This window comes from Globicephala melas, chromosome 10 (assembly GCF_963455315.2).
Source record: "Globicephala melas chromosome 10, mGloMel1.2, whole genome shotgun sequence".
NCBI lineage: Eukaryota > Metazoa > Chordata > Mammalia > Artiodactyla > Delphinidae > Globicephala > Globicephala melas.
The window spans coordinates 13838966-13866768 of record NC_083323.1 but is presented as its reverse complement, the minus strand read 5'-3'; the positions used below and the strand labels follow the sequence as shown (position 1 = coordinate 13866768).

Here is a 27803-nt window from a genome sequence, read left to right as displayed (position 1 = left end):
CAGTATTTATGTATAGCTTTTGTAATAATACTACATATGTAATTTATGTATGTGAGATACACACACACACACACACACACACGAGACATATACACACACACAAACTTATGCATATCTGTGTGAGGATTAGTCCTAATAGTTTTCCTAAATTTGTCAGTAAATCTGAGTGAATGCACGTGACTATGTGACACATTGAGGGCCTCTCATAAATCAGGCTGCTGCTGCGGCGTTTCATGACTAACAGGACAGTTGCCACCGTTTCCCTTGCTGGCCCACATATGCTACCTAAAACATCTGGCCTTCAGTATTGAGACAGAAGCTGAATGGAAAATGTGAAAATGCTCTGAGGGTTGGAGCATGAAGTGAGATCTAACCTCAGGCAAAGAGAAAAAAGAGGTTCAAGTTCAAGCAATGAGAGAACACAACGGGAGAACAGAAAGTGTAAAGTTGCTGTTTACCGACTTTGCTCTCTACACGGAAGTGTGTCCGGTAGCTCCTTTACAAGAGTGGGAGGGGAGTGGGGAAGAAACAGTCTGTACTTTCGTTTATTGATGCAGCGTTTGCTGGTCACACTGCAACTTGATACAAACAGCCCGGCAGAGAGTAGGGCCCTGACTCTTGTTCTCATCAATGTAAACACAACATTAACATTGAAGATTCAAGAAAATGGCTAAAAAGTCCAGTGTCCCTTCAATCTGTGTAACGGTAAAGGTGCTGGCCTACCCTTGGATGGGTCCCCAAGGGAGCCTGAGGTCATGACCTCGTCCCAGCTGCAGCGGAGTGGACGTGTGAACACAGTGGAGCCCAACACATTCTTCCCTAAGTTCTCCAAACGGGCTTGTGAATCTTCAGGACTGGGCTTGAGTGAATTACGAAAGTTCTTCTAAAGGCCTAAGAGGTTCGTACCTTTCGCGTGCATGGAAACCATCCCTTTAAAGCCCTGTCCCCATTGAATCAGTCACTGCCAATAGAAAACGTGACTGGTTGTAAAACAGCTGGTCTCTGTACTTCCACAGTCCCCATCGTAGCCCCTGGATTCTGGAAAGTAGGGAATTCAAGGCCATGGGGCCTCGGTGACCATCCCGAAGAAGGCGACCCGTGTAGATGTTGGCCGCAGACTCCCGTCCTCCTGGCTGGGCCACTGCTGATAGAGGGATGGCAGCTAAGCAGCTGCTTCTCCTTCAGAGCCTTAAAGGATCGGGTTTTCTAGTTGGGATCCCCAGACCCAAAATAAACAAATAAACAAAATCCCCCAAAACAAAACAAGAGTGACCTTGAGGATAAAGAACCGAGCAATCCCCACCTCTAGGTCCTGCCGAGTACAGTGTCCCCACTGGGTTTTCCCGAACAGTTCTGATCACTGGTGTGCCCTCCTTTTGGATACCCAGTTGAACTGCAGGGTGAAGGAGAAAGTCTTCTCTGATGAAGAGACATTTTTGCTTTTATTTCCTTGGATGGCTAACCCCTACACCCTGCCTTCTTTTTTTTTTTTTTTAAAAAAAAAGCCATGAGAATATCCTAAAGACCTGCCTGGTGGTGTGCCTGTGCGGAAGGATAACCCTCTTGCTCCCTCTCACCCTCTGTGTCCCGTTCCTGGAGAGACCACATAGGTGGGCTGTTTTCCCACGCTCTGGGAGTGATGGGTCATGGGCCAGAGAGGGACTGGCCGGATCCTTGTCCCAGATCTCCGTAGGGAGGGCAGCTTTGTTGGGCCAAAGAGACAAATAAAAACAAACCAAAAAAAGCGGTGCTCAATTTGAGTTTGAAGGCTGGGCCCCACACAGCAAGTGGCTCTCCCCCTGGTAGAACGTCTCTCCCTTGTGATGGGCTTCTTGGTGCTAGCTGTTGTTCTCGGCCGTGAGATATTTGAGGGCGGCAAAGCCGTAGCGGCGGGACATGTCCTGCTGAAACTCCTCCTTCAGGGTTTTGAGACAGATGCGGTATTGCTTGTTGGACCGGAACTTGGTGATGTCGAAGCTAGGGGCGTGAGGCATGTGGATCATGTATGCGTTGGGCAGCACGATGAATTCATACTCCTGGAAGCAGACAAGAGCAGTGTGAGACCTGCAGAGCCCCCAGCGATGTATGATGAACACCCAAGCGGATGGCCGCCTGACCAAGCGAAGGAATAAGTGGTGAATGACACCAGGAAGCAGGGCAGCACCACCATGTGGACGGGAGCAGCTCAGGGCTGTCTCCATGACCTTGGACACATTACCTGGCCTCTCTGAGCCTTAGTTTTCCCATCTATAAAGTGAAAGTAATAATACCCACCTTGAGAGACAACCAGTAATGTATGGACAGTGCTGGGCAGAGCTTATGGCCCATAAAACGTTCCTGATTAAGTGTGAGTACACACCCACATGTTTGCTCTAGAATGACACAAGCCACAGGAGACTCTCTTGCTCGATTAAGTGATGTCTGCTTATGTGACTTCTCATAGGGTTTGATGAGATTTAACAGTCTCGTCAGATTAGCACAAAAGAGGGGACAAAAAAGGAATGAGGAAAAAGGTGCTCCACTGGACGGAAGCTCATCAAGAACTAAATTCTCAAAAACAAAACAGAAAAACCCCAACAAAAAACAAACAGAGGGCTTCCCTGGTGGCACAGTGGTTGAGAGTCCGCCTGCCGATGCAGGGGACGTGGGTTCGTGCCCCGGTCTGGGAAGATCCCACATGCCGCGGAGCGGCTGGGCCCGTGAGCCATGGCCGCTGAGCTTGTGCGTCCAGAGCCTGTGCTCCACAACGGGAGAGGCCAAAACAGTGAGAGGCCTGCGTACCAGAAAAAAAAAAAACAAAAAACAAAACACACCAAACTTCTCATCCAAGCAGCCTTACTACAAATCATCGTATGGTATTCTCCACTTTGCAGAATATAGATAGGAACTCAGATAAAAAATAAAATGCCTCTAAATAGCTAAAACAGGTGACATAAATTCGGGATGTGTAACTCAAAGGAGAACCAGCACAGCTGCACTCAGAATTACAATCTCTGATTTTAGATAGAATGTCTGATAAGCTTTGGTCATCCAGTTTCCCAGCCCAGAGCAGATCAGAATAAACTCAAAGGGAAACGTCAAGATGGGGAAAGGTAGCTGTTCCACGTGGAGGAATACTGACAGCAGCCAGAAATGACAGTTGATGGTGAGGAAGGAGTGAGAAAAACCATAAAAAGAAAATGCAAGAACTCCCGGAGCTTAGCTGTCTGGGATTTTTCACGTGGGGACAAACGGCCCTACCGATCCCAACAGCTCCTACAGGTGTGGCTGGATTACCTGTCAAGTGTGTACTCATTATCTCCCTAAATCACTAGAAAGAGTAAAATTACATTTGGCAGAGCAAGGAAAATATGCAACAAATTTTCAAGAGTTCTGTCAAAATTGTCTAAAACAAAGCCCAGGTCTCAGTGCTGGAAAAATTAACTTTATTGAACCAGTTCACCTCACCACACAGCCGGATGCACGAATATTACAACATTTCTTTCAAACAGAAGCTGAGGCAGACTAAGCATTTCTGTTTGTGAGCAGCACTGGACCACCTCCAAGACTGAAAAAACGGACACTAAAGGTCGTGCTCTCCGTTGTTAAATATGGACACCATCCCATAACCTTCTATCTACATCAGTGGTTTGCAACGCTAGAGGTTTATTCAAATCACCTGGGACTGTTCTCAAACACACTGGAACTGTTGGCAAGTTCTCCAGGTGACTCAGGGCAGGCAGCACCGAGTATCCATTGCTTTCTCTGAATTCAGGATGCTCCTGTTGAGAAATCTTTACACTGTGCTCCAAGAGGCGGTGCCTTGGAGAATAGCAAACAGAGAGACCAAAGGGTGGGGTTGAGGGGCCTAAGCCTCCTTCTCCTAACTGAACCAGAATAGCTTTGCTTTTGTTTGTTTGACACAGGGGCTGCCAAGCTGTGGTGTGTCTGGCCGGCTGCATGTTCTTTAATAAATAAAGTTTTATTGGAACACAGCCACGTCCATTCTTTAGATACTGTCTACAACTGAACGACAATGGCAGAACTGAGTCGTTGAAAAAGAAACTTGCAGGCCCCACAAAGCCTCCCAAATTTACTATCTGGTTCTTTGGAGAAAAGCTTTGCAGACCCCTGGTTTAACCTATTAGAATTCTGCGGAGATTTCTTTTGAAGTAGGTGCTCAGTTAAGTATTAGTTGAATGAATGAAAAGGTTTCATGATTAAATACAGCCTGAACATCATCACTCTTTTAGTTACAGGGTAGAATAAACAGCTGCTTCTCAGCTGCGTGCTTTGTGTCGTTTATACCGAACTGCTAGAATGCTTTGTGTCAGTTACATGACTCACAGGCTGAGTGATGAATGGTCATCATTTGCTTGTCTTCGTCACTGGGTTGAATGAGGATGAGGGGGTGAAGTGGTTTGTCACAGGACACTCACATGTGCCTGAGTCCTGGCTGGGAACCCAACTGTCTGTCACCCAAGGGAGAAGAAAGAGAAAAGTTTTGGGAATCAACAGCCCTGAGAATGAGTACTGTCATGTTCTCACTCTAGATCCCTGAACGCGCTGCGTTCCTTCTCTGGTCCCTGCGTATTATCTCCAAGGCCCTTCCAGCTTTAAGATCCAGGCCTCCCCTTTCCCCACAGCACCGGGTCCATAACGTCCCACTCTTCTCACCTGGGCATCCAGTTCCATGATGTGAGCCACCTTGTTCCAGCCAAAGCCCACAAACCTCCGGTCGTACTCAGGGCAGTCCCGTCTCACGACAACATACGGCTCGAAATCGGCCTCCCACTCAACCCGATAAGGCGTGGTGGCGGTCCGCCACTTGGCAAAGTTTGTGGGTGCGTGGCCTTTAGTCCAGACGTGGTACCTGGGACACATGGAGAAAAGCCACTGAGTGGAGGGAAGGAAGCTCAGCTTTCCAAATGCTGCTGGTTTGGAGGATGAAGAGCTACATGCTGATATAGTCCTTGTTGTGGGTTGCATTTTGTCCCCCACCCCCCACCAAAAGCTATGTTCAAGCCCTAACCCCTAGTACCGGAGAACGTGACCTATTTGGAAAGAAGGTCTTTGCACATGTATCAAGTTAAGAAGAGGTCGCAGTGGATTATTGCAGGGTCTAATCCAAAGGCTGGTGTCCTTATAAGAGGAAATTTTGGATACGGAGATACACAGGAAGAATGCCATGTGAAGATGAAAGCAAAAATTGAAGTGATAGACCTGCAAGCCAAGGAACGCCAAGGATTGCTGGCAACCACCAGAAGCTGGAAAGAGGCACGAAAGAAGTCTTCCCTAGAGCCTTTGGAGGAAGCCAGGAACCACCATCACCTTGAGTTTGGACTTCTGGCTTGCAGAATGGTGAGAATAACTTTCTGTCACTTTAAGCCACCCAGTTTGTAGTACCTTGTTACAGCAACGAATACAGTCCACTATCTACATCCTTTACTAATGAAGAGGCTATCACTGTGAAAGGGTACATGACTTTCTGGAGTGCTCTCTGTCGTTTATGTGGAACTGCATGTTAGTCTGTAATAGGGTCATTCCTACCAGGGACCCTTGTGGAAGGCAGAAGACTCTCTTCTGGGTGACCCTGCCCTCGTATAATGTTCTCCCTCTTGAGGCAGAACCTGTGACTATGGTATCACCTCTGTGATTATGCTATATTATAGGGCAAAAGGGATTTAGTACATGTAATTATGGTCACTAATCAGTTGACTTTAGATTAATTACAAGGGAGATTATGGGGGGTGGGCCTGACTTAATCATGTGAACCTTTAAATCTGAGTCTGGAAGAAAGCAAAAAGCCATGCGTGAGATGCCTATGGGGGCCACATGGCAGTCCTACAATGACAAGGAAAGGAATCCTGCCAACGACCAGTGAGCCTGGAGGAGAACCACATGCTCTAGGGACAACTGCAGCCTTGCCCACGCTTTGATTTCAGCCAAACGAAACCCGAAGCAGAGAATCCAGCCATTCCATGCTTGGACCTCTGACCCTCAGAGACTGTGAGATAATAAATTTGTATTGTTTTGAGCTTCGAAACTTGTGGTAGTTTGTTATATAGCAATAAAAATGAATACAACCATGCAACAATAATGATAAGAAGCCAGTATTTAGTAAACACTTACTCTATACTGGTTATATTGTACATGCTAGACCTATAGTTTTAAATTCTTATTACGTGCCCAGTGTCAAGTTACAAATAGCTGTGGCAGAGTTGAGATTCAAACCTAGGCAGCCTGGCTCAAGGGCCAGGACCTTTAACCACGATGCTGGGTTACCTCTCTTATATGTCACTGTCACCACACTCTCTGGCCTATATCTAGAGCAAGTAGTCAATGGCTGTGCACTAAGTTGAACAGATTAATGAATGAATGAGCACTCTAAAAACTTGAGAGGTACCTGAGACAGAAGCCAGTTAGTGGGGCAGGAATGTGCCTCTGGACGCTCCAAAGAGATGGCAGGAGGCTGAGGCTCTAGTGAAACAGCAGATGGGGCCCAAGAAAAAGAACATTCTAGAAAGAAAAGCTTCAGAAAATGCCCCAAGAAACCTACTGTCAGACCAGTAGACAGTGGTCTCCAGGACTTGCTTTCTGAGACCATCCTCAGCCTCCAAACACAGTGATGAGAGAGATTTCCTGGGTACACCTTGTGGGATGTTGCTTAGAGGAGATGCGGGGCACTCTGCTTTGAGCAGAGGTTCTCCAACGTGAGTGCGTATCAGAATGCCCTGGAGGACTATTTTCTAACAGATATCTGGGTTCCACCTCCAGAGTTTCTGATCCAGTAGGTCTGGGGTGAGGCTTCAGACCTGGCATTTCTAACAAGCTCCCAGGGGATGCTGTTGCTAGTGGCCCAGGGACCACACTCAGAACTGCTGCCCTGGAGGATGGATGTGTAGGTGTGTGGGGGATTTCTCATTCCAGGTGCAGTGCGGAGTAGGTTTCAGCTGTTAGGAGGTTCAAGAGTTCATCATTTGGAGGGAAGGTGACAAAAGCAATTTCTCGGAGGGAAGGTCTGTAATTTAGCACTTGGCATGGTGGCTTGCAAGCTGTGGGCCAGAGCAGCAATCGCGGACACAGCAGGCCAAACCCCAGCTCTCAGGCCCACGGACTTGGCCTTGAAATGAGTTCTTAGATAATCTGGGGATGGAGGAGGAAGGAAGGAGGTCTTGAAAATTTGCTGGATGGTCAGCCATTAGGCTGTGGCATCTAGAGTCTCTCTTTTTGCATGCATCTTCAAACACTGAAAGTGAAAAAATTCAGGACTTGATCAGTGGTCTGATGGTACTTCGGTTAAGAGCACAGGCTCTGTAGTTCCCCAGAGCTGGGCTGAATCCAGGCTCTGTCACGTACTGGCCGTGTGGCCTGGCAAGTTATGTAGCCTCTCAGAGCCTCGGTTTCTTTATCTGTAAAATGGGGACAACATATCTGCCTCATGGATTTGTTGTGAGGATTAAAGGAGCTGATCACAGTGCCTGGCACTCAATAAATGGTAGTTATTGTTTTTTTTCCAAAAAGAAAGGAGGATTGGTTGGTGGGGTATTAACTCTTTGAGGCTACTTTCCAGAATTCTGGAGGGAGGAAGAAGGCTGGAGTTTGAGTCCTGGCTCCCCCAGGACCCCTGCACTCCTCAGTTCCTTTATCTGTATAAAAGGTGAAAAGGGAGCATCTCTGAATTGTTGCATGAATAACCTACCTGATAAAATTATTTCACAAAATAATGTTTGAGAAAACCTTCCAGAAACTTCTAGTGACTTAATAGTGATATGAAAACCTAAGTTATTATGATCTTTCCAATAAAATTCAGATTGCCTAGAAATGTATGTTCTTTAGCTCAAAGGAAGTGTTGGGCATTCTTACACGGTTCAAAAGGGAGGTCTCTCTTTAAAACGGAAGCAGAAGGAGGGTGCAGCTCTCTCTTTCTTCCAACTGCTCTGTCAAGAGACCGAGCACAATTCCTACTCCCCCGCCCAGGGGCGCTACCCTTAATGCTGTAGCCTGTCCCCTGCAGACAGAAGCCATCGGCACCTGTGCTATCCTGCAGACTCTCTGGGCCCTTTGGACAGGTGGGAGGGTAGCTCTTCTGCAATGTTCCTGCAGGACTTAGGGTACTAGGAAATCAAGGAAATGAAAGGTTTGTTCGAAACTGTCACTCGGGCAACAGGAAAGTCAGCTGCCACATCTGTTGTGTCCAACCTTGGAGTCACCTTGATGACTTGAGTGGTTGAAGCTACTGCTGCCCACCCCAGGCCCGAGGACCTCGGAGAACAGACCACCCACAAGAAAAAGGGAGACGGCCTCCACGGCACTAACGACGAAACACGTTTACCAAATGACTGAATGGACAAACAAACCAAGACAGGAATCAGAGCCGGGAGACGGGAGCAGAACTTAAACTGAGTAAAGTAGGAAAAGAAATAAGCTAACTGCCCTGCCCAGCGTTCCTGTCCTTGCATGTGGACACACAGGTCGATCACACGTGTACAAAAAGCGCATGGCACGTGGGAAGAGAAAACAACACTCCAAGCACACAGTGTGGGGCCAGCGGTGCTTTGTTTTGGCCTTAAAATGGTCTAATGCCATGACAACTGTCTGGGCCAGCAGCTCTGGCGCCTGGGTTCCCAGGAGCGAGAAGGCCTTCAGGCTCCCCCTCCCCCAGGAGGCGGCAGTGAGGGCCACTCACCTGAACGTGAAGAGGGTCCCCATGTCCAGCATCGACAGCAACTCTGCCTTCGACTTGGGGAAGGAGAGCCGGTAGCGCAGCGTCTCGAACGCAGGGACTATCGTCACCTTCTTGGTGTTGGCAAGGTCGAGCTGGATGACAGACTTCCTGGAGAGTGGGCAGGAAGAGAGACAGGGTCCCTGTGATGCCAGGCAGAGGCCTTCCCCATGGGACGGAGTGGAGGTGGTTGGCACAGGGAGGGGTCAGCCTCTCGGGTTAAAGATGGGGGATCCGAGGCCCGGGGAGGCCAGGTAGCTGGTCCAACGCCACTCGGGAGCCCTGCTGTCTCTGGACCAGAGAGTGGAGTCTTCCTGGAGAGTGAACAGAGAGGCTGGGGGCCCTCCCTCACTTTCATAGTGTGTGCCCCTGTCAGAGACGAGTGCAAAAGCCAAGCGTCCGGGACGCACAGGGTTTGGAGATCTGCCCACCTGCTGGGTCCGCTGGGTTGGCCACACGCGCCCAGTGCACCACTGGCCACGGGAGAGCTGGACATAAAGCTAATGAGGTATCACCAACTTGGGCATTTGTGGGTCCCGTCTCTGTGACTCTTCCATCCTTTCCCTCCTTCAGACCCTGAGCCTTCAAAATGGCCAGACACACCCCATGCAGCCAGCAGCCGATGCGCCAGAGCTCTGCTATCCCTCATCCTCTCATTCACTCCTGGCCTTTGAGCCTGGCCTTCTGCTCCTCAGACCCATGTCCTGCCTTATGGATTTATCTGCCATGGCCCAGCTCTGTGGCCAACCTTTGAAAGAGAGAAAGGCCCAGAAAGGTCACAGTGCACGAGGCTTGTAACGGACACAGACAGGATTTGAATCCTGGCTCTGCCGCTTTAGGAGTCTTGCCACATCGTACAAGGGATTTAGCTTCTCACGACCTCAGGTTCCTCCCTAAGATGGGGCAATAATAACTCGCCCCTGAGGTGCTGTGGAGACCGGACAAGGTAACAGAGATACTAGTACTGTCTGGTACACCTGGCACGTGGCAGGCTGGAAGCGACAAATGGTCCCTATTACACTGCGGTGCTGCCCTATTCCCTGGCTTCACCTTCCAGCATCTCTTTGGCCGTGGCTTTGATACTTCCTGCGGGCTTCCTGCTCAGACCACTGACCCTCAGGTCTCAGGCCAGCCTGGGCCGTCTGCCCGTTATCTCTGAGACAGAGAAAGCAGTCTTCCTTGGGGTAATGCAAGGCGTTGAAGGCATTTTGCAAAAATACCGGAAGCAGCAGCCCTCCAGAGCAACGCGACTGCTTGAAGTAAGAAGTCACTTTCACTCAACAGGACGCTGAGCCTGTGCCTACGCAGGGACTGGGGCTGGTCTGCAAAGAGCCGTCATCCTACGAGGAAGGAACACGTTAGCCCTGGCCCGCGTGGGACAAGAACAGAGCGGCCGTCCAGGAAGACCGGCAGCAGGGTTTGGAAGCAACAAATGAGGGGGAACCTGGACCAGGTCGGGAGAAGGACAGGTCTCGGAAACCACTCTTGGTTAAGGGGTCTTACCAACTTCCAGTGCAAAGGTGGTGGTTGAGATGGACTGGAAATTGACGTGGGAATCCTCCAAATATCAGTTGCGGTTCACTCTTTATAGTTATGCTTAAGTTAACTATATACCAAATGATATATGGGCCTCACGTCGCTACTTCAGGGGAGATTCATAAACGATGACACCAAGATAGAATCTGGGTGAGCTATATGTAGCTGGTTGGAGGACCAGAGGTCTGAGTCACCCCGTTCTGGCGTGCATTTCTCTGTCTTCTCTAAGCAATGACTTCATACAAACACCCGAAGTTTCCTCACTGATGGCCAAGCATTCTCTTTCATATCAACCCTACATTGGACATGGGCAGAGCTGGAGCTCATTACCTTTCCCCCAGGAGAGGTATGTACCTTATTTACAGATATGGGTGTTAGGGACGGGACATATGGGTCTAAAGAATACCCTTGGATCAAGATGGCGAAGCCCCTGGAGGGAGGAGGGAGGATGTCCCAGCACTGATGGGTGGTTGCCATTCGTTCAACAATCACTGAGCACCTACTGCGTGCCAGGCACTGTGCTTGGCACTTGGAAATACAGAACAAAACATCCAAAGTCTCTTCCCACCTGGTGCTTACGTTTTCATCTGAAATGTCTCAGGATGCTTAAGGCCCAAGGGCAAGTGTCTCTAAATTGGGGCTCTAGATTGCATTTTCAGCTAATTAGTTGAAGATACGACTGCTATGGAAATGGAGTGGGAGGCTAGGAGGGCTGAACTATGGAGGGAATGGTGAAGTGTACACACATACACAATAGACATAGAGATCTATGAACATGGACGTCTCTATCTATATAAACCCCACATTACTGTTACAGTCAAGGTTATTATAGAAGCCACTTCTTGGAATAGAAAATAATTCCGTCTCTCATGGTCCCCGTACATAGTCGGCAGCTCTGAGCTATGCTGACACATGTGAAGACCTGGCCAGGGCCGGGTGTTCAGGGGTAGACACTTGGGCTGAGCAAATTAGTTTCTCACTCTTGGAAATCTGAACAGACGCAGAGATTGGAGATCACAGAGCCGACTTGCACTAACATCAGGCAACACTCAGAGGTTTCTGAACTTCTACTGCAGAGTGGCCCGGAGCTGCCCAGGGTTAATTATGGTCTCAAGTATTGGTTTTCCAAATCCTACTTTGATTCCGTAAGATAAACCATTCAACATTTCCCCCCCTTTGATTTCTTTTCAGTTTAATTAAGTGCCTAGCACTGGTTTCTGTTGCTTGCAACAGAACCACCAATATATTGCAAGGCCCCGAGTAAGCAGACCTGGTCAGCAGCACGCCCTACAAAATCGAGTCCCAGAAAACCTTATTTCCCTCTGCACAGAGAGCATCAGACCCTCAAGTGTTTTCTGCAAATTCCCTTTCATCTCGCTAAAACACAAAATGCCATGGAGATGGATTTGTCGCTAGATAAGTCCGTTTCAGCCTCAGTTCAAGGAGGCTTTGATACCGATGGCCTGAATGGGTCTCATTATGAAGTTGTTTCAGCAACAAAGTGGTTTCAGGGCACCGACTCTGAGCACATCTGTTCCTTGAGACGGTAACGGCAGCCTGGGCTCTCCTGGGCTGTGTCCTGCTGGCATATACTACCCTGGCTGGGCCTGCGGACCACCTGGAGTTGCATGGTCTGTGGCCATGCTCCACCTGGGAAGCGAGTCTAGCAGGGGATGGAGTGTTTCCAGTGCAGAATCTTCCAGGAGCAGGGGAGGGCAGGATGGCGAGGTGGGAAGGCTGGCCTGGGAGCCAGCTCTGACCCGCTGAGTGGTTCTGGGTCCCATCGTCCATCTCTCTGGGACTGGTTCGTCTAGAGTATTCAAACTGAAGATTTTGGAAGGCAGTCCGGTACGGTAGTAACCAGGCAAACGTGGTTTCTAGCTGACTCCACCACTCCTCTCGGGCAAGTCACTTGCACCCTTCTGAGTCTCCGAGTTCATGCATGGGTTAAATATTTTGATGAGAAGCAGCACACGGTGCGTGCAGAAGTGCTGGCGCAGTGCCTGTCACACACTAGGTGCTGACTACATGAGGGCTGCTGTTCCGGACGCTTACTTGCATGTGTCAATTAGGCTGGGCTGTGGTGCCCAGCTGGTTGGTTAAACAGTCGGTCCCGGCCAGGGCTTCACACGGGGAAGCATAGCTCAGAGCTGCCCCTATGTACAGGGACCATGAGAGGGGCAATTATCTTCCATTCCAAGAAGAGGTTTCTATAATACCCCCATTTTGCCTTAGACGCAGGTCTAGATGTTGCTGTGAAGGTATCTTGTGGATGTGACTAACATTTAGAATCAGCTGACTTTAAGGCCCTTACCCTTGATAATGTGGGTGGGCCTCCTCCAATCAGTTGAAGGCCTTAAGAGCAAAAACTGAGCTTAACTGGGAAAGAAGGAATTCTGCCCTAAAACTGTCACATAGAAATCCTGCCTGAGTTTCCAGCCTACTGACATGCTCTATGGACTTCGAACTCGCCAGTCATCACAGTTCCTTAAAATCACTATCCAGCCATATCTAACCATCCTATGGTTCTGTTTCTCTGAAGAATCCTGATTGATCCACTTGCCCTTGGCCAGGACCCCTTCAAAAAGATTCACAAACCTACTAGAACATTTTTGGACTGAAAACTTGTAAAAGACACCCTAGGTAGCTATGGAAGTAAAAAGACACCCTAGGTAGCTACGGAAGTAAATGAGAAACCTGCTGGTATAACACAGCATGGCAAACACAGGGACTCAGAGGCAGCCGGCACCGGGTTCAGGTCCTGCCTGCCACCCTCCTGTGACCTTGGCGACACTGTAGTCACAGGTTCCCCATCTGTAAAATGGAGGTAACACTCCTCTCTTACCAATCAGCACTGCTGTGAGGATGAAATAATCATTTACAGCCAGGCGTGCGCCTGACATGGAATAACTGAGTAACAAGTGAGCTTGCGTCCCCCTTCCCAGCTCAGCTTCCCGCTGGGCCTGGTGCAAGAGAAAGTACGAGGGCAGAGGGTTCAGAAAAGGCCACAAACTGCCCACAACCAGGACAGATTTCTGGCTTGCCAGCCTGCCTGTCTATGGAAACAGAGTTTATTTGATTTCGGTCTCCAGCCAGCTCCCCGAGTCCTTCCTCATGTCAAAAACAATTCAGGTGTTTCTGACACAGTAAATTCATCCCTTCCAGTCTGGTGGGGCCGACCTGGTAGCAAGCTGTGAACTGGGTGGTGTCTGTCTTCCAAGTCCCCCATCTCCTCTCCCGTGCATCTTTTCCCCTCAGCCTCTCGTGCTAGTTTACTCAAGTATGCTAATAGTTCATGGCCTTTTTTGCTCCCATTTGGTAAAACTGGTGACCGAGTTTGCGGGGGGGTGGGGGTGGGGGATGTGAGTAGCAAGGCTTCCTGCGCCAGTTGAGGGGACGGAGGTGGGCAGAGACTGCAGACTTTCATGGGGCTCAGCGCTAAGTTGAAGAAACAGCACGAAAGAGTACACTGTTAGGTAGATGGGCTTCCTGGCGCTTAAAATGACCAAACCTGAAGACTGACCCTGGCAGTTGACCGCGTATGCACGTGCGCGCGCGCGCACACACACACACACACACACACACACACACACACACACACACACACACACACACACACACACACACACACACACACACACACACACACACACACACACCTCCCCCTCTTCCTCTCTCTTTAACTCCATCCTTTGCCCTAGAGGCAGGTCTCTGTCACCAGGAAAACAGCCCAGGTTCCTGGCATGAAGAGATTATGGGAAAGTGTCTCAGAGAAATAAGAAACAGGGATGAGCTGTGTGGTTCTAATGACGTCACCTCATCAGTGGTGAAGATGAGGGCTCTGAGGCTGGGAGGCTTAGGTTTGCAACCCGGCTGATTACTTAACCTCTTTGTTCCCCAGCTTCTGTCTGTAAAGATGGGGATGGTGATCACAGCATCAATCTCAGAGGGTGTTTGTGAGGACTGAATGAGCTCCTATATGTAAAATGCTTAATCCGTGCCTGGTAGGTGACAAGCACTGATGTGCGCTGGCCATCGGCATGAGTGTCCGTCCCTCTTATGCCAGCCTGACCGCGCTCATAAAGCCTGGCGCCCACCCTGGATTCTCCCACTTCGCTCTTTCATTGGTTCCTTGCTTGTTCCACTCTGTGCCAGGCACTGTTGAAGCACTTGGGATACACTGGTAAACAGAACAGGCAGAAATCCCTGCCCTCGGGGAGCTGACATTTTACACGTGGGGGACAGACGAGAAGAACAGAGTGAATCACATAGTGTGTTGGAAAGTGAGACCTGCTGAGAGAGAACGGAGCTGGGTTAGGAACGCCAGAGGTGAAGAATGGGCTGTACTTTTAAATAGGCAGGCGTCATGGAGAAGGGGATATCTAAAACAGATACCTGGAGTAAGCGAGGGAGCATGCCATGTGGTGACCTGGGTTAAGAGCTTTCTGGGTTAGGGAAACAGCCAGTGCAAAGGTCCTAATGACAAGAGCACAGCAAGGAACAGAGAGAGGAAGGGGACCAGAAAGGCCATGGTGGAGGGGGAGGGTGCTGCAGATCATACAGGGCCTTACAGATCACTGAAGGGTGTGGTGGGCAAATGCCTCCCCCGCCTCTCCCCCAGTGAAAACCACCTCCTAATCCCAGGAACCTGCAGCTATGTTACCTTACACAGCAAAAGGGACTCCGCAGATGTGACAAAGGATGCTGAGATAGGAAGGTTATCCTGGATGATTCAGGTGGATTCAGTGTAACAGAGAGCATCCTTCTAAGAGGGAGTTAGGAAGCAGAGGCTGGAGTGATGTGGCCACAAGCCAAAGAATGTGGGTGGCCTCCCAGCAGCAAGAAAAGATTCTCCCCTAGAGCCTCCAGAGAGCAGCCCTGTTGACACCTTGATTTTAGCCTCCACAGACCCTTTTCAGCATCCTTACAGCAGCAACAGGAAACCAATACAAAGGTCTTGAGATCTTACTCAGTGAGATGGGGAGCCGCCAGGGAACTCTAAGCTGAGTGAGAGGACCTGCTTTCTGTATTGAAAGAATCACTCTGCTGCTGTGTTGAGAGCCGACTGTAGTGTCACCTAGGGTAGAAGCTGGGAGGTCAATTACGAGGCCCTTGACGCAATACAGGTGCTACCTTATGGGATGGCCAGATATTCTGATGTTTCAAGAGGAGGCTACTAAAACGATTTTCAGTACATGTGGGGAATGGGTCTCTCTCAGGGGCTGCCAGTTTGAAGAGAGGCTGAAGAGTGAGAAGAAGAGCACGGTCTTCCACATCGGACGATGCTGATTCTATCTCAATACTGCTTCACTAATTGTGTAATCAGGGCAATTTTCTTAACTCTGGGCTTTTGTTTCCTTATCTTGATGATAATAAATACTTCACAGGCTTGGTTATGAAGAGAACTAAGATAATATATTCATTAATTAGTGAACATTTATGAAGCCAGACCAGAAGTATTGAGTCCAGAGCTGGGTGAACAGATAAAACCTCTGTCCTGACAGAGTCCAAAGTGCAGAGAGGCAGAAGTGTAGACTCTCTGGTGTGGAACTTCCCATCACTGAGCTGTATGTCCTTTTCATTTTTTCATAGAGACAAAAAATATACTAAAGATTATTAGGCACTGAGCAGAGAGGGAATGGGGAGTTACTGTTTAACGGTTACAGAGTTTCAGTTTTGAAGGCACAAAGAATTCTGGAGATAGATGATGGTGATGGCTGCAAAACAATGAGAATATTCTTTTAATGCCACTAAACTATACACTTAAAAATGTATAGATGGGTTAAGATGATACATTCTTAAAAAATTTTAATTTTATTGGAGTACAGTTTTATAATGTGTTATTTTCAGGGGTACAGCAAAGTGATTCAGTCATACATATATTCATTCATTTTTAGATTCTTTTCTCATATAGGTTATCACAGAGGATTGAGTAGAGTTCCCTGAGCTACACAGTAGGGCCTTGTTGGTTATCTACCTTATACATGGTAGTGTGTGGGTGTTTATCCCAAGCTCCTGATTTATTGCTCCGCCTCCACCTTTCCCCTTTGGTAACCACAGGTTTTTTTTCAATATCTGTAAATGTGTTTTTGTAAATAAGTTCATTTGTTACCTTTTTTTAAAAAAAGATTCCACACATGAGTGATATCATGTGGTATTTGCCTTTCTCTGTCTGACTTCACGTAGTATGATAATCCTTAGGTCCATCCATGTTGCTGCAAATGGCATTGTTTCATTCTTATTTTTATGGCTGAGTAATATTGATTATATATATATATACCACATCTTCTTTACCCATTGATCTGTGATGGACTTTTAGGTTGCTTCCATGTCTTGGCTATCGTAAACAGTGCAGCAATGAACAGTGGGGTGAATGTATCTTTTTGAATTATGGCCTTCTCTGGATATATACCACAGAGTGGGATTGCTGGATCATATGGTAGTTCTAGTTTTAGATTTTTAAGGAAACTCCGTACTGTTCTCCATAGTGATTGTATCAATTTACATTCCTACCAAGAGTGTAAGAGGGTTCCCTATTCTCCACACCCTCTCCAGCATTTATTATTTGTCAACTTTTTGATGATGGTCATTTTGACTGGTGTGAGGTGATACCTCATTGTAGTTTTGATTTGCATTTCTCTGATAATTAGTGATGTTGAGTATTTTTCATGTGTCTATTGGCCATCTGTATGTCTTCTTTGGAGAAATATCTGTTTAGTTCTTCTGCCCATTTTTCAATTGGCTTGTTTTCTTTTTTTAATTTATTTTTTATTGAAGCATAGTTGATTTACAACGTTGGGTTAGTTTCAGGTGTACAGCAAAGTGATTGAATTATACATATTATGTCTTCTTTTCTTTCCTTTTTTTTTACATCTTTATTGGAGTATAATTGCTTTACAATGGTTAGTTTCTGCTTTATAACAAAGTGAATCAGTTATACATATACATATGTTCCCATATCTCTTCCCTCTTGCACCTCCCTCCCTCCCATCCTCCCTATCCCACCCCTACAGGCGGTCACAAAGCAGAGCTGATCTCCCTGTGCTATGCAGCTGCTTCCCACTAGCTATCTACCTTACGTTTGTTAGTGTATATATGTCCATGCCTCTCTCTCGCTTTGTCACAGCTTACCCTTTCCCCTCCCCATATCCTCAAGTCCATTCTCTAGTAGGTCTGTGTCTTTATTCCTGTGTTACCCCTAGGTTCTTCATGACATTTTTTTTTTCTTAGATTCCATATATATGTGTTAGCATACGGTATTTGTCTTTCTCTTTCTGACTTACTTCACTCTGTATGACAGACTCTAGGTCTATCCACCTCATTACAAATAGCTCAATTTCATTTCTTTTTATGGCTGAGTAATATTCCATTGTATATATGTGCCACATCTTCTTTATCCATTCATCCGATGATGGACACTTAGGTTGTTTCCATCTCTGGGCTACTGTAAATAGAGCTGCAGTGAACATTTTGGTACATGACTCTTTTTGAATTATGGTTTTCTCAGGGTACATGCCCAGTAGTGGGATTGCTGGTTCATATGGTAATTCTATTTGTAGTTTTTTAAGGAACCTCCATACTGTTCTCCACAGTGGCTGTATCAATTTACATTCCCACCAACAGTGCAAGACGGTTCCCTTTCTCCACACCCTCTCCAGCATTTATTGTTTCTAGATTTTTTGATGATGGCATTCTGACTGGTGTGAGATGATATCTCATTGTAGTTTTGATTTGCATTTCTCTAATGATTAATGAAGTTGAGCATTCTTTCATGTGTTTGTTGGCAGTCTGTATATCTTCTTTGGAGAAATGTCTATTTAGGTCTTCTGCCCATTTTTGGATTGGGTTGTTTGTGTTTTTGTTATTGAGCTGCATGAGCTGCTTATAAATTTTGGAGATTAATCCTTTGTCAGTTGTTTCATTTGCAAATATTTTCTCCCATTCTGAGGGTTGTCTTTTGGTCTTGTTTATGGTTTCCTTTGCTGTGCAAAAGCTTTGAAGTTTCATTAGGTCCCATTTGTTTGTTTTTATTTCCATTTCTCTAGGAGGTGGGGCAAAAAGGATCTTGCTGTGATTTATGTCAGAGAGTGTTCTCCCTATGTTTTCCTCTAAGAGTTTGATAGTTTTTGGCCTTACATTTAGGTCTTTAATCCATTTTGAGCTTATTTTTGTGTATGGTGTTAGGGAGTGATCTAATCTCATACTTTTACATGTACCTGTCCAGTTTTCCCAGCCCCACTTATTGAAAAGGCTGTCCTTTCTCTACTGTACATTCCTGCCTCCTTTATCAAAGATAAGGTGACCATATGTGCGTGGGTTTATCTCTGGGCTTTCTATCCTGTTCCATTGATCTATATTTCTGTTTTTGTGCCAGTACCATACCGTCTTGATTACTATAGCTTTGTAGTATAGTCTGAAGTCAGGGAGCCTGATTCCTCCAGCTCCGTTTTTCGTTCTCAAGATTGCTTTGGCTATTCGGGCTCTTTTGTGTTTCCATACACATTGTGAAATTTTTTGTTCTAGTTCTGTGAAAAATGCCAGTGGTAGTTTGATAGGGATTGCATTGAATCTGTAGATTGCTTTGGGTAGTAGAGTCATTTTCACAATGTTGATTCTTCCAATCCAAGAACATGGTATATCTCTCCAACTATTTGTATCATCTTTAATTTCTTTCATCAGTGTCTTATAATTTTCTGCATACAGGTCTTTTGTCTCCTTAGGTAGGTTTGTTCCTAGATATTTTATTCTTTTTGTTGCAGTGGTAAATGGGAGGCTTTTCTTGATTTCACTTTCAGATTTTTCATCATTAGTGTATAGGAATGCCAGAGAATTCTGTGCATTAATTTTGTATCCTGATACTTTACCAAATTCATTGATTAGCTCTAGTAGTTTTCTGGTAGCATCTTAGGATTCTCTATGTACAGTATCATGTCATCTGCAAACAGTGACAGCTTTACTCCTTCTTTTCCGATTTGGATTCCTTTTATTTCCTTCTCTTCTCTGATTGCTGTGGCTAAAACTTCCAAAACTATGTTGAATAAGAGTGGTGAGAGTGGGCAACCTTGTCTTGTTCCTGATCTTAGTGGAAATGTTTTCAGTTTTTCATGATTGAGGACGATGTTGGCTGTGGGTTTGTCATATATGGCCTTTATCATGTTAAGGAAAGTTCCCTCTATGCTGACTTTCTGCAGGGTTTTTATCATAAATTGAATTTTGTTGGAAGCTTTCTCTGCATCTATTGAGATGATCATATGGTTTTTGTCCTTCAATTTGTTAATATGGTTTATCACATTGATTGATTTGCATATATTGAAGAATCCTTGCATTCCTGGAATAAACCCCACTTGATCATGGTGTATGATCCTTTTAATGTGCTGTTGGATTCTGTTTGCTAGTATTTTGTTGAGGATTTTTGCACCTATGTTCATCAGTGATATTGGCCTGTAGTTTTCTTTCTTTGTGACATCCTTGTCTGGTTTTGGTATCAAGGTGATGGTGGCCTAGTAGAATGAGTTTGGGAGTGTTCTTCCCTCTGCTATATTTTGGAAGAGTTTGAGGATAGGTGTTAGCTCTTCTCTAAATATTTGATAGAATTCGCCTGTGAAGCCATCTGGTTCTGGGCTTTTGTTTGTTGGAAGATTTTTAATCACAGTTTCAACTTCAGTGCTTGTGATTGGTCTGTTCATATTTTCTATTTCTTCCTGATTCAGTCTTGGCAGGTTGTGCATTTCTAAGAATTTGTCCATTTCTTCCAGGTTGTCCATTTTATTGGCATAGAGTTGCTTGTAGTAATCTCTCATGATCTTTTGTATTTCTGCAGTGTCAGTTGTTACTTCTTTTTCATTTCTAATTCTATTGATTTGAGTCTTCTCCCTGTTTTTCTTGGTGAGTCTGGCTAATGGTTTATCAATTTTGTTTATCTTCTCAAAGAAACAGCTTTTAGTTTTATTGATCTTTGCTATTGTTTCCTTCATTTCTTTTTCATTTATTTCTGATCTGATTTTTATGATTTCTTTCCTGCTGCTAACTTTGGGGTTTTCTTGTTCTTCTTTCTCTAATTGCTTTAGGTGCAAGGTTAGGTTGTTTATTCGAGACGTTTCCTGTTTCTTAAAGTAGGATTGTTATTGCTATAAACTTCCCTCTTAGAACTGCTTTTGCTGCATCCCATAGGTTTTGGGTCGTCGTGTCTCCATTGTCATTTGTTTCTAGGTATTTTTTAATTTCCTCTTTGATTTCTTCAGTGATCACTTCGTTATTAAGTAGTGTATTGTTTAGCCTTCATGTGTTTGTATTTTTTACAGATCTTTTCCTGTAATTGATATCTAGTCTCATAGCGTTGTGGTCGGAAAAGATACTTGAAACAATTTCAATTTTCTTAAATTTACCAAGGTTTGACTTGTGACCCAAGATATGATCTATCCTGGAGAATGTTCCATGAGCACTTGAGAAAAATGTGTATTCTGTTGTTTTTGGATGGGATGTCCTATAAATATCAATTAAGTCCATCTTGTTTAATGTATCATTTAAAGCTTGTGTTTCCTTATTTATTTTCATTTTGGATGATCTGTCCATTGGTTAAAGTGGGGTGTTAAAGTCCCCTACTATGAATGTGTTACTGTCGATATCCCCATTTATGGCTGTTAGTATTTGCCTTATGTATTGAGGTGCTCCTATGTTGGGTGCATAAATATTTACAATTGTTATATCTTCTTCTTGGATCAATCCCTTGATCATTGTCCTTCTTTGTCTTTTCTAATAGTCTTTATTCTAAAGTCTATTTTGTCTGATATGAGAATTGCTACTCCAGCTTTCTTTTGGTTTCCATTTGCATGAAATATCTTTTTCCATCCCCTTACTTTCAGTCTGTATGTGTCTCTAGGTCTGAAGTGGGTCTGTTGTAGATAGCAAATATATGGGTCTTGTTTTTATATCCATTCTGCCAATCTGTGTCTTTTGTGGGAGCATTTAGTCCATTTACATTTAAGGTAATTATCCATATGTATGTTCCTATTCCCATTTTCTTAATTGTTTTGGGTTCGTTATTGTAGGTCTTTTCCTTCTCTTGTGTTTCTTGCCCAGAGAAGTTCCTTTAGCATTTGCTGTAAAGCTGGTTTGGTGGTGCTGAACTCTCTCAGCTTTTGCTTGTCTGTAAAGGTTTTAATTTCTCCATCAAATCTGAATGAGATCCTTGCTGGGTAGAGTAATCTTGGTTGCAGGTTTTTCTCCTTCATCACTTTAAATATGTCCTGCCAGTCCCTTCTGGCTTGCAGAGTTTCTGATGAAAGATCAGCTGTTAGCCTTATGGGGATTCCCTTGTGTGTTATTTGTTGTTTTTCCCTTGCTGCTTTTAATATGTTTTCTTTGTATTTAATATTTGACAGTTTGATTAATATGTGTCTTGGCGTATTTCTCCTTGGATTTATCCTGTATGGGACTCTCTGTGCTTCCTGGACTTGATTAACTATTTCCTTTCCCATATTAGAGAAGTTTTCAACTATAATCTCTTCAAAAATCTTCTCAGTCCCTTTCTTTTTCTCTTCTTCTTCTGGAACGCCTATAATTCAAATGTTGGTGCTTTTAATGTTGTCCCAGAGGTCTCTGATACTGTCCTCAGTTCTTTGCATTCTTTTTTCTTTATTCTGCTCTGCAGTAGTTATTTCCACTATTTTATCTTCCAGGTCACTTATCTGTTCTTCTGCCTCAGTTATTCTGCTAATGATCCTGTCTAGAGTATTTTTAATTTCATTTGTTGTGTTGTTCATTGTTGTTTGTTTCATCTTTAGTTCCTGTAGGTCCTTGTTAAATGTTTCTTGCATTTTGTCCATTCTATTTCCAAGATTTTGGATCATCTTTACTATCATTACTCTGAATTCTTTTTCAGGTAGACTGCCTATTTTCTCTTCATTTGTTAGGTCTGGTGGGTTTTTATCTTGCTCCTTCATCTGCTGTGTGTTTTTCTGTCTTCTCATTTTCCTTATCTTACTGTGTTTGGGGTCTTCTTTTTGCAGGCTGCAGGCTCGTAGTTCCCGTTGTTTTTGGTGTCTGTCCCCAGTGGCTAAGGTTGGTTCAGTGGGTTGTGTAGGCTTCCTGGTGGAGGGGACTAGTGCCTGTGTTTTGGTGGATGAGGCTGGATCTTGTCTCTCTGGTGGGCAGGTCCACGTCTGGTGTTGTGTTCTGGGGTGTCTGTGGACTTATTATGATTTTAGGCAGCCTCTCTGCTAATGGGTGGGGTTGTGTTCCTCTCTTCCTAGTTGTTTGGCTTAGGGTGTCCAGCACTGTAGCTTGCTGGTCGTTGAGTGAAGCTGGGTGCTGAGATGGAGATCTCTGGGAGATTTTTGCTGTTTGATATTGTGTGGAGCTGGGAGGTCTCTTGTGGACCAGTGTCCTGAAGTTGGCTCTCCTACCTCAGAGGCACAGCACTGACTCCTGGCTGCAGCACCAAGAGCCTTTCATCTACACGGCTCAGAATAAAAGGGAGAAAAAGTAGAAATAAAGAATTAGTCAAGTAGAAAGAAAGAAAGCAAGAAAGAAAGGAGGGAGAGAAGGAGGAAGGAAGGAAGGAGGGAAGGAAGGAAAAAAAGAAAGAAGATAAAATAAAGTATGATAAAATATAAAGTTATTAAAATAAAAAAATAATTATTAAGAAAAAAGAAAAATTAAAAAAAAATCAAAGACGGACGGATAGAACCCTAGGACAAATGGTGGAAGCAAAGCTATACAGCATAAATCTTGCTCTCAAAGTCCACCTCCTCAATTTGGGATGATTCGTTGTCTATTCATGTATTCCACAGACATCAAGTTGATCGTGGAGCTTTAATCCGCTGCTTCTAAGGCTGCTGGGAGAGATTTCCCTTTCTCTTCTTTGTTCTCACAGCTCCCAGGGGCTCAGCTTTGGATTTGGCCCCGCCTCTGCGTGTAGGTCGCCGGAGGGCATCTGTTCTTCGCTCAGACAGGACGGGGTTAAGGGAGCTGCTGATTCGGGGGCTCTGGCTCACTCAGGCCGTGGGGAGGGAGGGGTGCGGATGCGGGGCGAGCCTGCAGTGGCAGAGGCCGGCGGGATTTTGCACCAGCTTGAAGCGCGCCATGCGTTCTCCCCTGGGAGTTGTCCCTGGATTCTGCGACCGTGGCAGTGTGGCGGGCTGCACAGGTTCCCTGTAAGGGGGGTGTGGATAGTGACCTGTGCTCGCACACAGGCTTCTTGGTGGCAGCAGCAGCAGCCTTAGCGTCTCATGCCCGTTTCTGGGGTCCGTGCTTTTAGCCGCGGCTCGCGCCCGTCTCTGGAGCTTCTTTATTAATCCCCTCTCCTCACGCGCCAGGAAACAAAGAGGTAAGAAAAAGTCTCTTGCCTCTTCGTCAGGTTCAGACTTTTCCCCGGACTCCCTCCCGGCTAGCCGTGGTGCACTAACCCCCTGCAGGCTGTGTTCACGCCGCCAGTCCCGGTCCTCTCCGTGCATCCGACCGAAGCCTGAGCCTCAGCTCCCAGCCCCGCCCGCCCCGGCGGGGGAGCAGACAAGCCTCTCGGGCTGGTGAGTGCCGGTCGGCCCTGATCCTCTGTGCGGGAATCTCTCCCTGCTTTGCCCTCCACACCCCTGTTGCTGTGCTCGCCTCCGCGGCTCCGAAGCTTCCCCCTCCGCCACCCGCAGTCTCTGCCCGCGAAGGGCCTTCCTAGTGTGTGGAAACCTTTCCTCCTTCACAGCTCCCTCCCACTGGTGAGGGTCCCGTCCTTATTCTTTTGTCTCTGTTTATTCTTTTTTCTTTTGCTCTACACAGGTACGTGGGGGGTTTCTTGCCTTTTGGGAGGTCTGAGGTCTTCTGCCAGCGTTCAGTAGGTGTCCTGTAGGAGTTGTTCCACGTGTAGATGTATTTCTGGTGTATCTGTGGGGAGGAAGGTGATCTCCACGCCTTACTCTTCTGCCATCTTCCTGTTTTTTTGACATAGAGCTACATGAGCTGTCTGTATATTTTCGAGATTAATCCCTTGTTGGTCACTTCATTTGCAAATATTTTCTCCCATTCTGTGGGTTGTGTTTTCGTTTTATGGTTTCCTTTGTTGTGCAGAAGTTTTTAAGTTTAATTAAGTCCCATTTATTTTTATTTTTGTTACTCTAGAAGGTGGATTAAAAAAGATACCATTGTGATTTCTGTGAAAAAGTGTTCTGCCTATGTTTTCCTCTAAGAGTTTTATAGTATCCGGCCTTACATTTAGATCTTTGATCCATTTCGAGTTTTTTTTTGTGTATGGTGTTGGGGAGTGTTCTAATTTCATTTGTTTTAACATGTAGCTGTCCAGTTTTCCCAGCACCACTTATTGAAGAGACTGGCTTTTCATTGAGCTACCATATGATCCAGCAGGCTCATTCGTGGACCTATAACCTAGGAAGACAGAATTGGAAAGACACAGGCAGGCAAATCTGCACTGCACAGTATTACAAGAGACTCGGTGTCTTTTCTCTGTTAAATTGACCATAGGTGCATGAATTTATTTCTGGGCTCTCTATCCTGTTCCATTGATCTATATTTCTGTTTTTGTGCCAGTAACATATTGTCTTGATTACTCTGGCTTTGTAGTATAGTCTGAAGCAGGGAGTCTGATTCCTCCAGCTCTGTTTTTCTTTCTCAGGATTGCTTTGGCTATCTGGGGTCTTTTGTGTTTCCATATAAATTCAAAATATTTTGTTCTAGTTCTGTGAAAAATGCCATTAGTTGAACTGTGTTCTAAAAAGCAGAAGTGGGACTTCCCTGGTGGTGCGGTGGTTAAGAATCCGCCTGCCAGTGCAGGGGACATGGGTTCGAACCCTGGTCCGGGAAGATCCCACATGCCACGGAGCAACTAAGCCCGTGCGCCACAACTACTGAACTTGTGCTCTAGAGCCTGCAAGCCACAACTACTGAAGTCTGCACGCCTAGAGCCCGTGCTCCGCAACGAGAAGCCACTGCAATGAGAAGCCCGCACATCGCAACAAAGGGTAGCCGCCCCCCCTTGCCTCAACTAGAGAAAGCCCGTGCACAGCAACAAAGACCCAATTCAACCAAAAATAAATTAAAAAAAGCAGAAGTTAGCCAGTCAGGGGAGGGGGTTCAAGGTATTTGCAAAATTTGGAAATAAGAAAGCATATAGGATCCAGGGGAACTGAATTTCTTAGAACACACCTGGTACATTGTAAGTGGTCAATAAACAGTAATCAAAAGTGCTTGTAGGGCTCCCTGGTGGCGCAGTGGTTGAGAGTCCGCCTGCCGATGCAGGGGACACGGGTTCGTGACCCAGTCCGGGAAGATCCCACATGTCGCGGAGCGGCTGGGCCCGTGAGCCATGGCCACTGGGCCTGCGTGTCCGGAGCCTGTGCTCCGCAACGGGAGAGGCCACAACAGTGAGAGGCCCGCATACCGAAAAAAAAAAAAAAAAAAGTGTTTGCAACGTTTCAGTAACAAGCACTGTGCCAGGCACTTTATAGGCATTACTCCTTGAATCACTGCTGATATACTATGACATATGTACTAATATTCCCAGTTTACTGAAAAAGACGTTCAAACTCTGAGAGGTTAAGTAATTTGCATTAAAACGACAAATGATGATGATGATAAAATCATCATTGTATGAATTAAGGCTGCACCAGTGTAGAAATAACCTGCAAAGATCAATAATCACAGGATCTACGTGGACCAAGTCTGTTAATGTGGTGACTTTGCAGCTGGAGCAATGAGCTTCTTGGAGCTCATGGATTAAGGCAGTTGGTGGGAGAGGTTAGGAAGGGGATGGAGGGAGATGGCAGGAGGCTGCAGCCTGCATGCGGATGAGCTTTACATGGCATCCCAATGGTGGATCCCACATCGTAGCGGCTAACTGGGCAGAGGCCAGAACACAGGTAGTGTTTGGAGGTGCAGAGACGGGCGTCGACCTCCTGGCTTACTGAGCCTCCTGCACTGATTCTTTTTTTCTTTACCATCCACTAGCTTCTCTAACAACTACAGTCTGCCTCTGACTCCTTGGATCAGGCCAGGGTTGGCAATGTCCCCTCACTGTCAAATCCAACAGACTTCTCCCTTCTCATCTTTCTTGACTTTTCTCTGCACTTGGTGCTAAAGACCACTCCCGCTGCCCTTAGCTTTAGAACAACGTCCCAGAATTCTGGAGAACATCGTCCCACCCTCTTGGGCTTTGATCAGGGTAATTGTTTTATGCATCAGCCCTCTTGATGCTGGTTACCGTCTGGACACATCTTGTTGCCCCTACTCCCTGGGCAGGGATGGAGATCCTCACTCTCTAGGCACGAGAGCTTCCACTCCTGTAACAGAAGTGGTTGGGCTGATTTCTTTGTGTTGGTGCAATGAATGGCTGAGGTTGGTGCTGACAGGTGACAAAGTGCTCGGAACCATGGGGCCGAAGGCACTGGGGCTGCTGTCAAGATGCCAGGAGAGAATGAGACATCGGCTCTCTGAGCCTCAGATGTCCACGGCATCAAATGTCAGAGAGCCCACTGTTTAATCAACCCTGTGTTGTAAGGAATCCAAGCAATGCTCATACAAGTTCCCAGGACTCACTCCCAGGAACGTTATATTACAAGGAATGGGAGGAGGGCAAGAAATTTGTGCTGGAGTGCGTGTCTGTTTCTGAAACCCCAGAACAGTATCACGCTTTCTCTTAAGGCTTTGCGTGCAGCCAATTAGAGAACTTGGCTTCCCTGCACCTCCCCTGCCCACCTCTGTTGGCCTTGATGCGTCCCCCTTGATGATGGGGCTACACCTTCTCTGGGACTGGTTCGTCCTGGACTTTTCTATTTTTATTTTATATTGGAGTACAGTTGTTTTACAATGTTGTGTTAGTTTCAGGTGTACAGCAGAGTGATTCAGTTATACATATACGTGTATCCATTCTTTTTCAGATTCTTTTGCCATATAGGTTATTACAGAATACTGAGTAGAGTCCCCTGTGCTATACAGTAGGTCCTTGTCGATTATCTATTTTATATATAGTAGTGTGAATATGTTAATCCCAAACTCCTAATTTATCCCTCCCCACTTCCTTTCCACTTTGGTAACCATAAGTTTGTTTCTGATGTCTGTGAGTCTGTTTCTGTTTTGTAAACAAGTTCATTTGTATCATTTTTTAAGATTCCACATGTAAGTGATTATCATATGGTATTTGTCTTTCTCTGGCTTATTTCACTTGGTATGATCATCTCTAGGTCCATCCATGTTGCTGCAAATGGCATAATTTCATTCTTTTTTACGGCTGAGTAATATTCCATTGTATATATGTGCCACATCTTCTTTATCCATTCCTCTGTCCATAGACACTTAGGTTGCTTCTGTGTCTTGGCTATTGTGAATAGTGCTGCTATGAACACTGGGGTGCATGTATCTCGTAAAATTATGGTTATCTCTGGGTATATGCCTGGGAGTGGGATTGCTGGGTCATATGGTAGTTCTATTTTTGGTCTTTTAAGGAACCTCCATACTGTTCTCCATGATGGTTGTACCAATTTATATTCCCACCAACAGTGCAGGAGGGTTCCCTTTTCTCCACACCCTCTCCAGCATTTATTGCTTGTAGACTTTTTGATGC

General features: G+C 45.9%; 1 protein-coding gene across 1 annotated transcript in view; it reads right to left on the bottom strand.

The window, feature by feature from the left end:
* Positions 1–527: 527 nt before the first annotated feature.
* The window catches only part of LARGE1 (LARGE xylosyl- and glucuronyltransferase 1), a 587346-nt gene continuing 560070 nt past the window's right edge, over positions 528–27803 (bottom strand). Inside the window, 4 exon segments of the mRNA XM_060305895.1 lie at positions 528–1851; positions 1854–2036; positions 4657–4852; positions 8669–8815. Coding sequence (XP_060161878.1) covers positions 1645–1851; positions 1854–2036; positions 4657–4852; positions 8669–8815 — 733 coding nt within the window. The 3' untranslated portion in view covers positions 528–1644.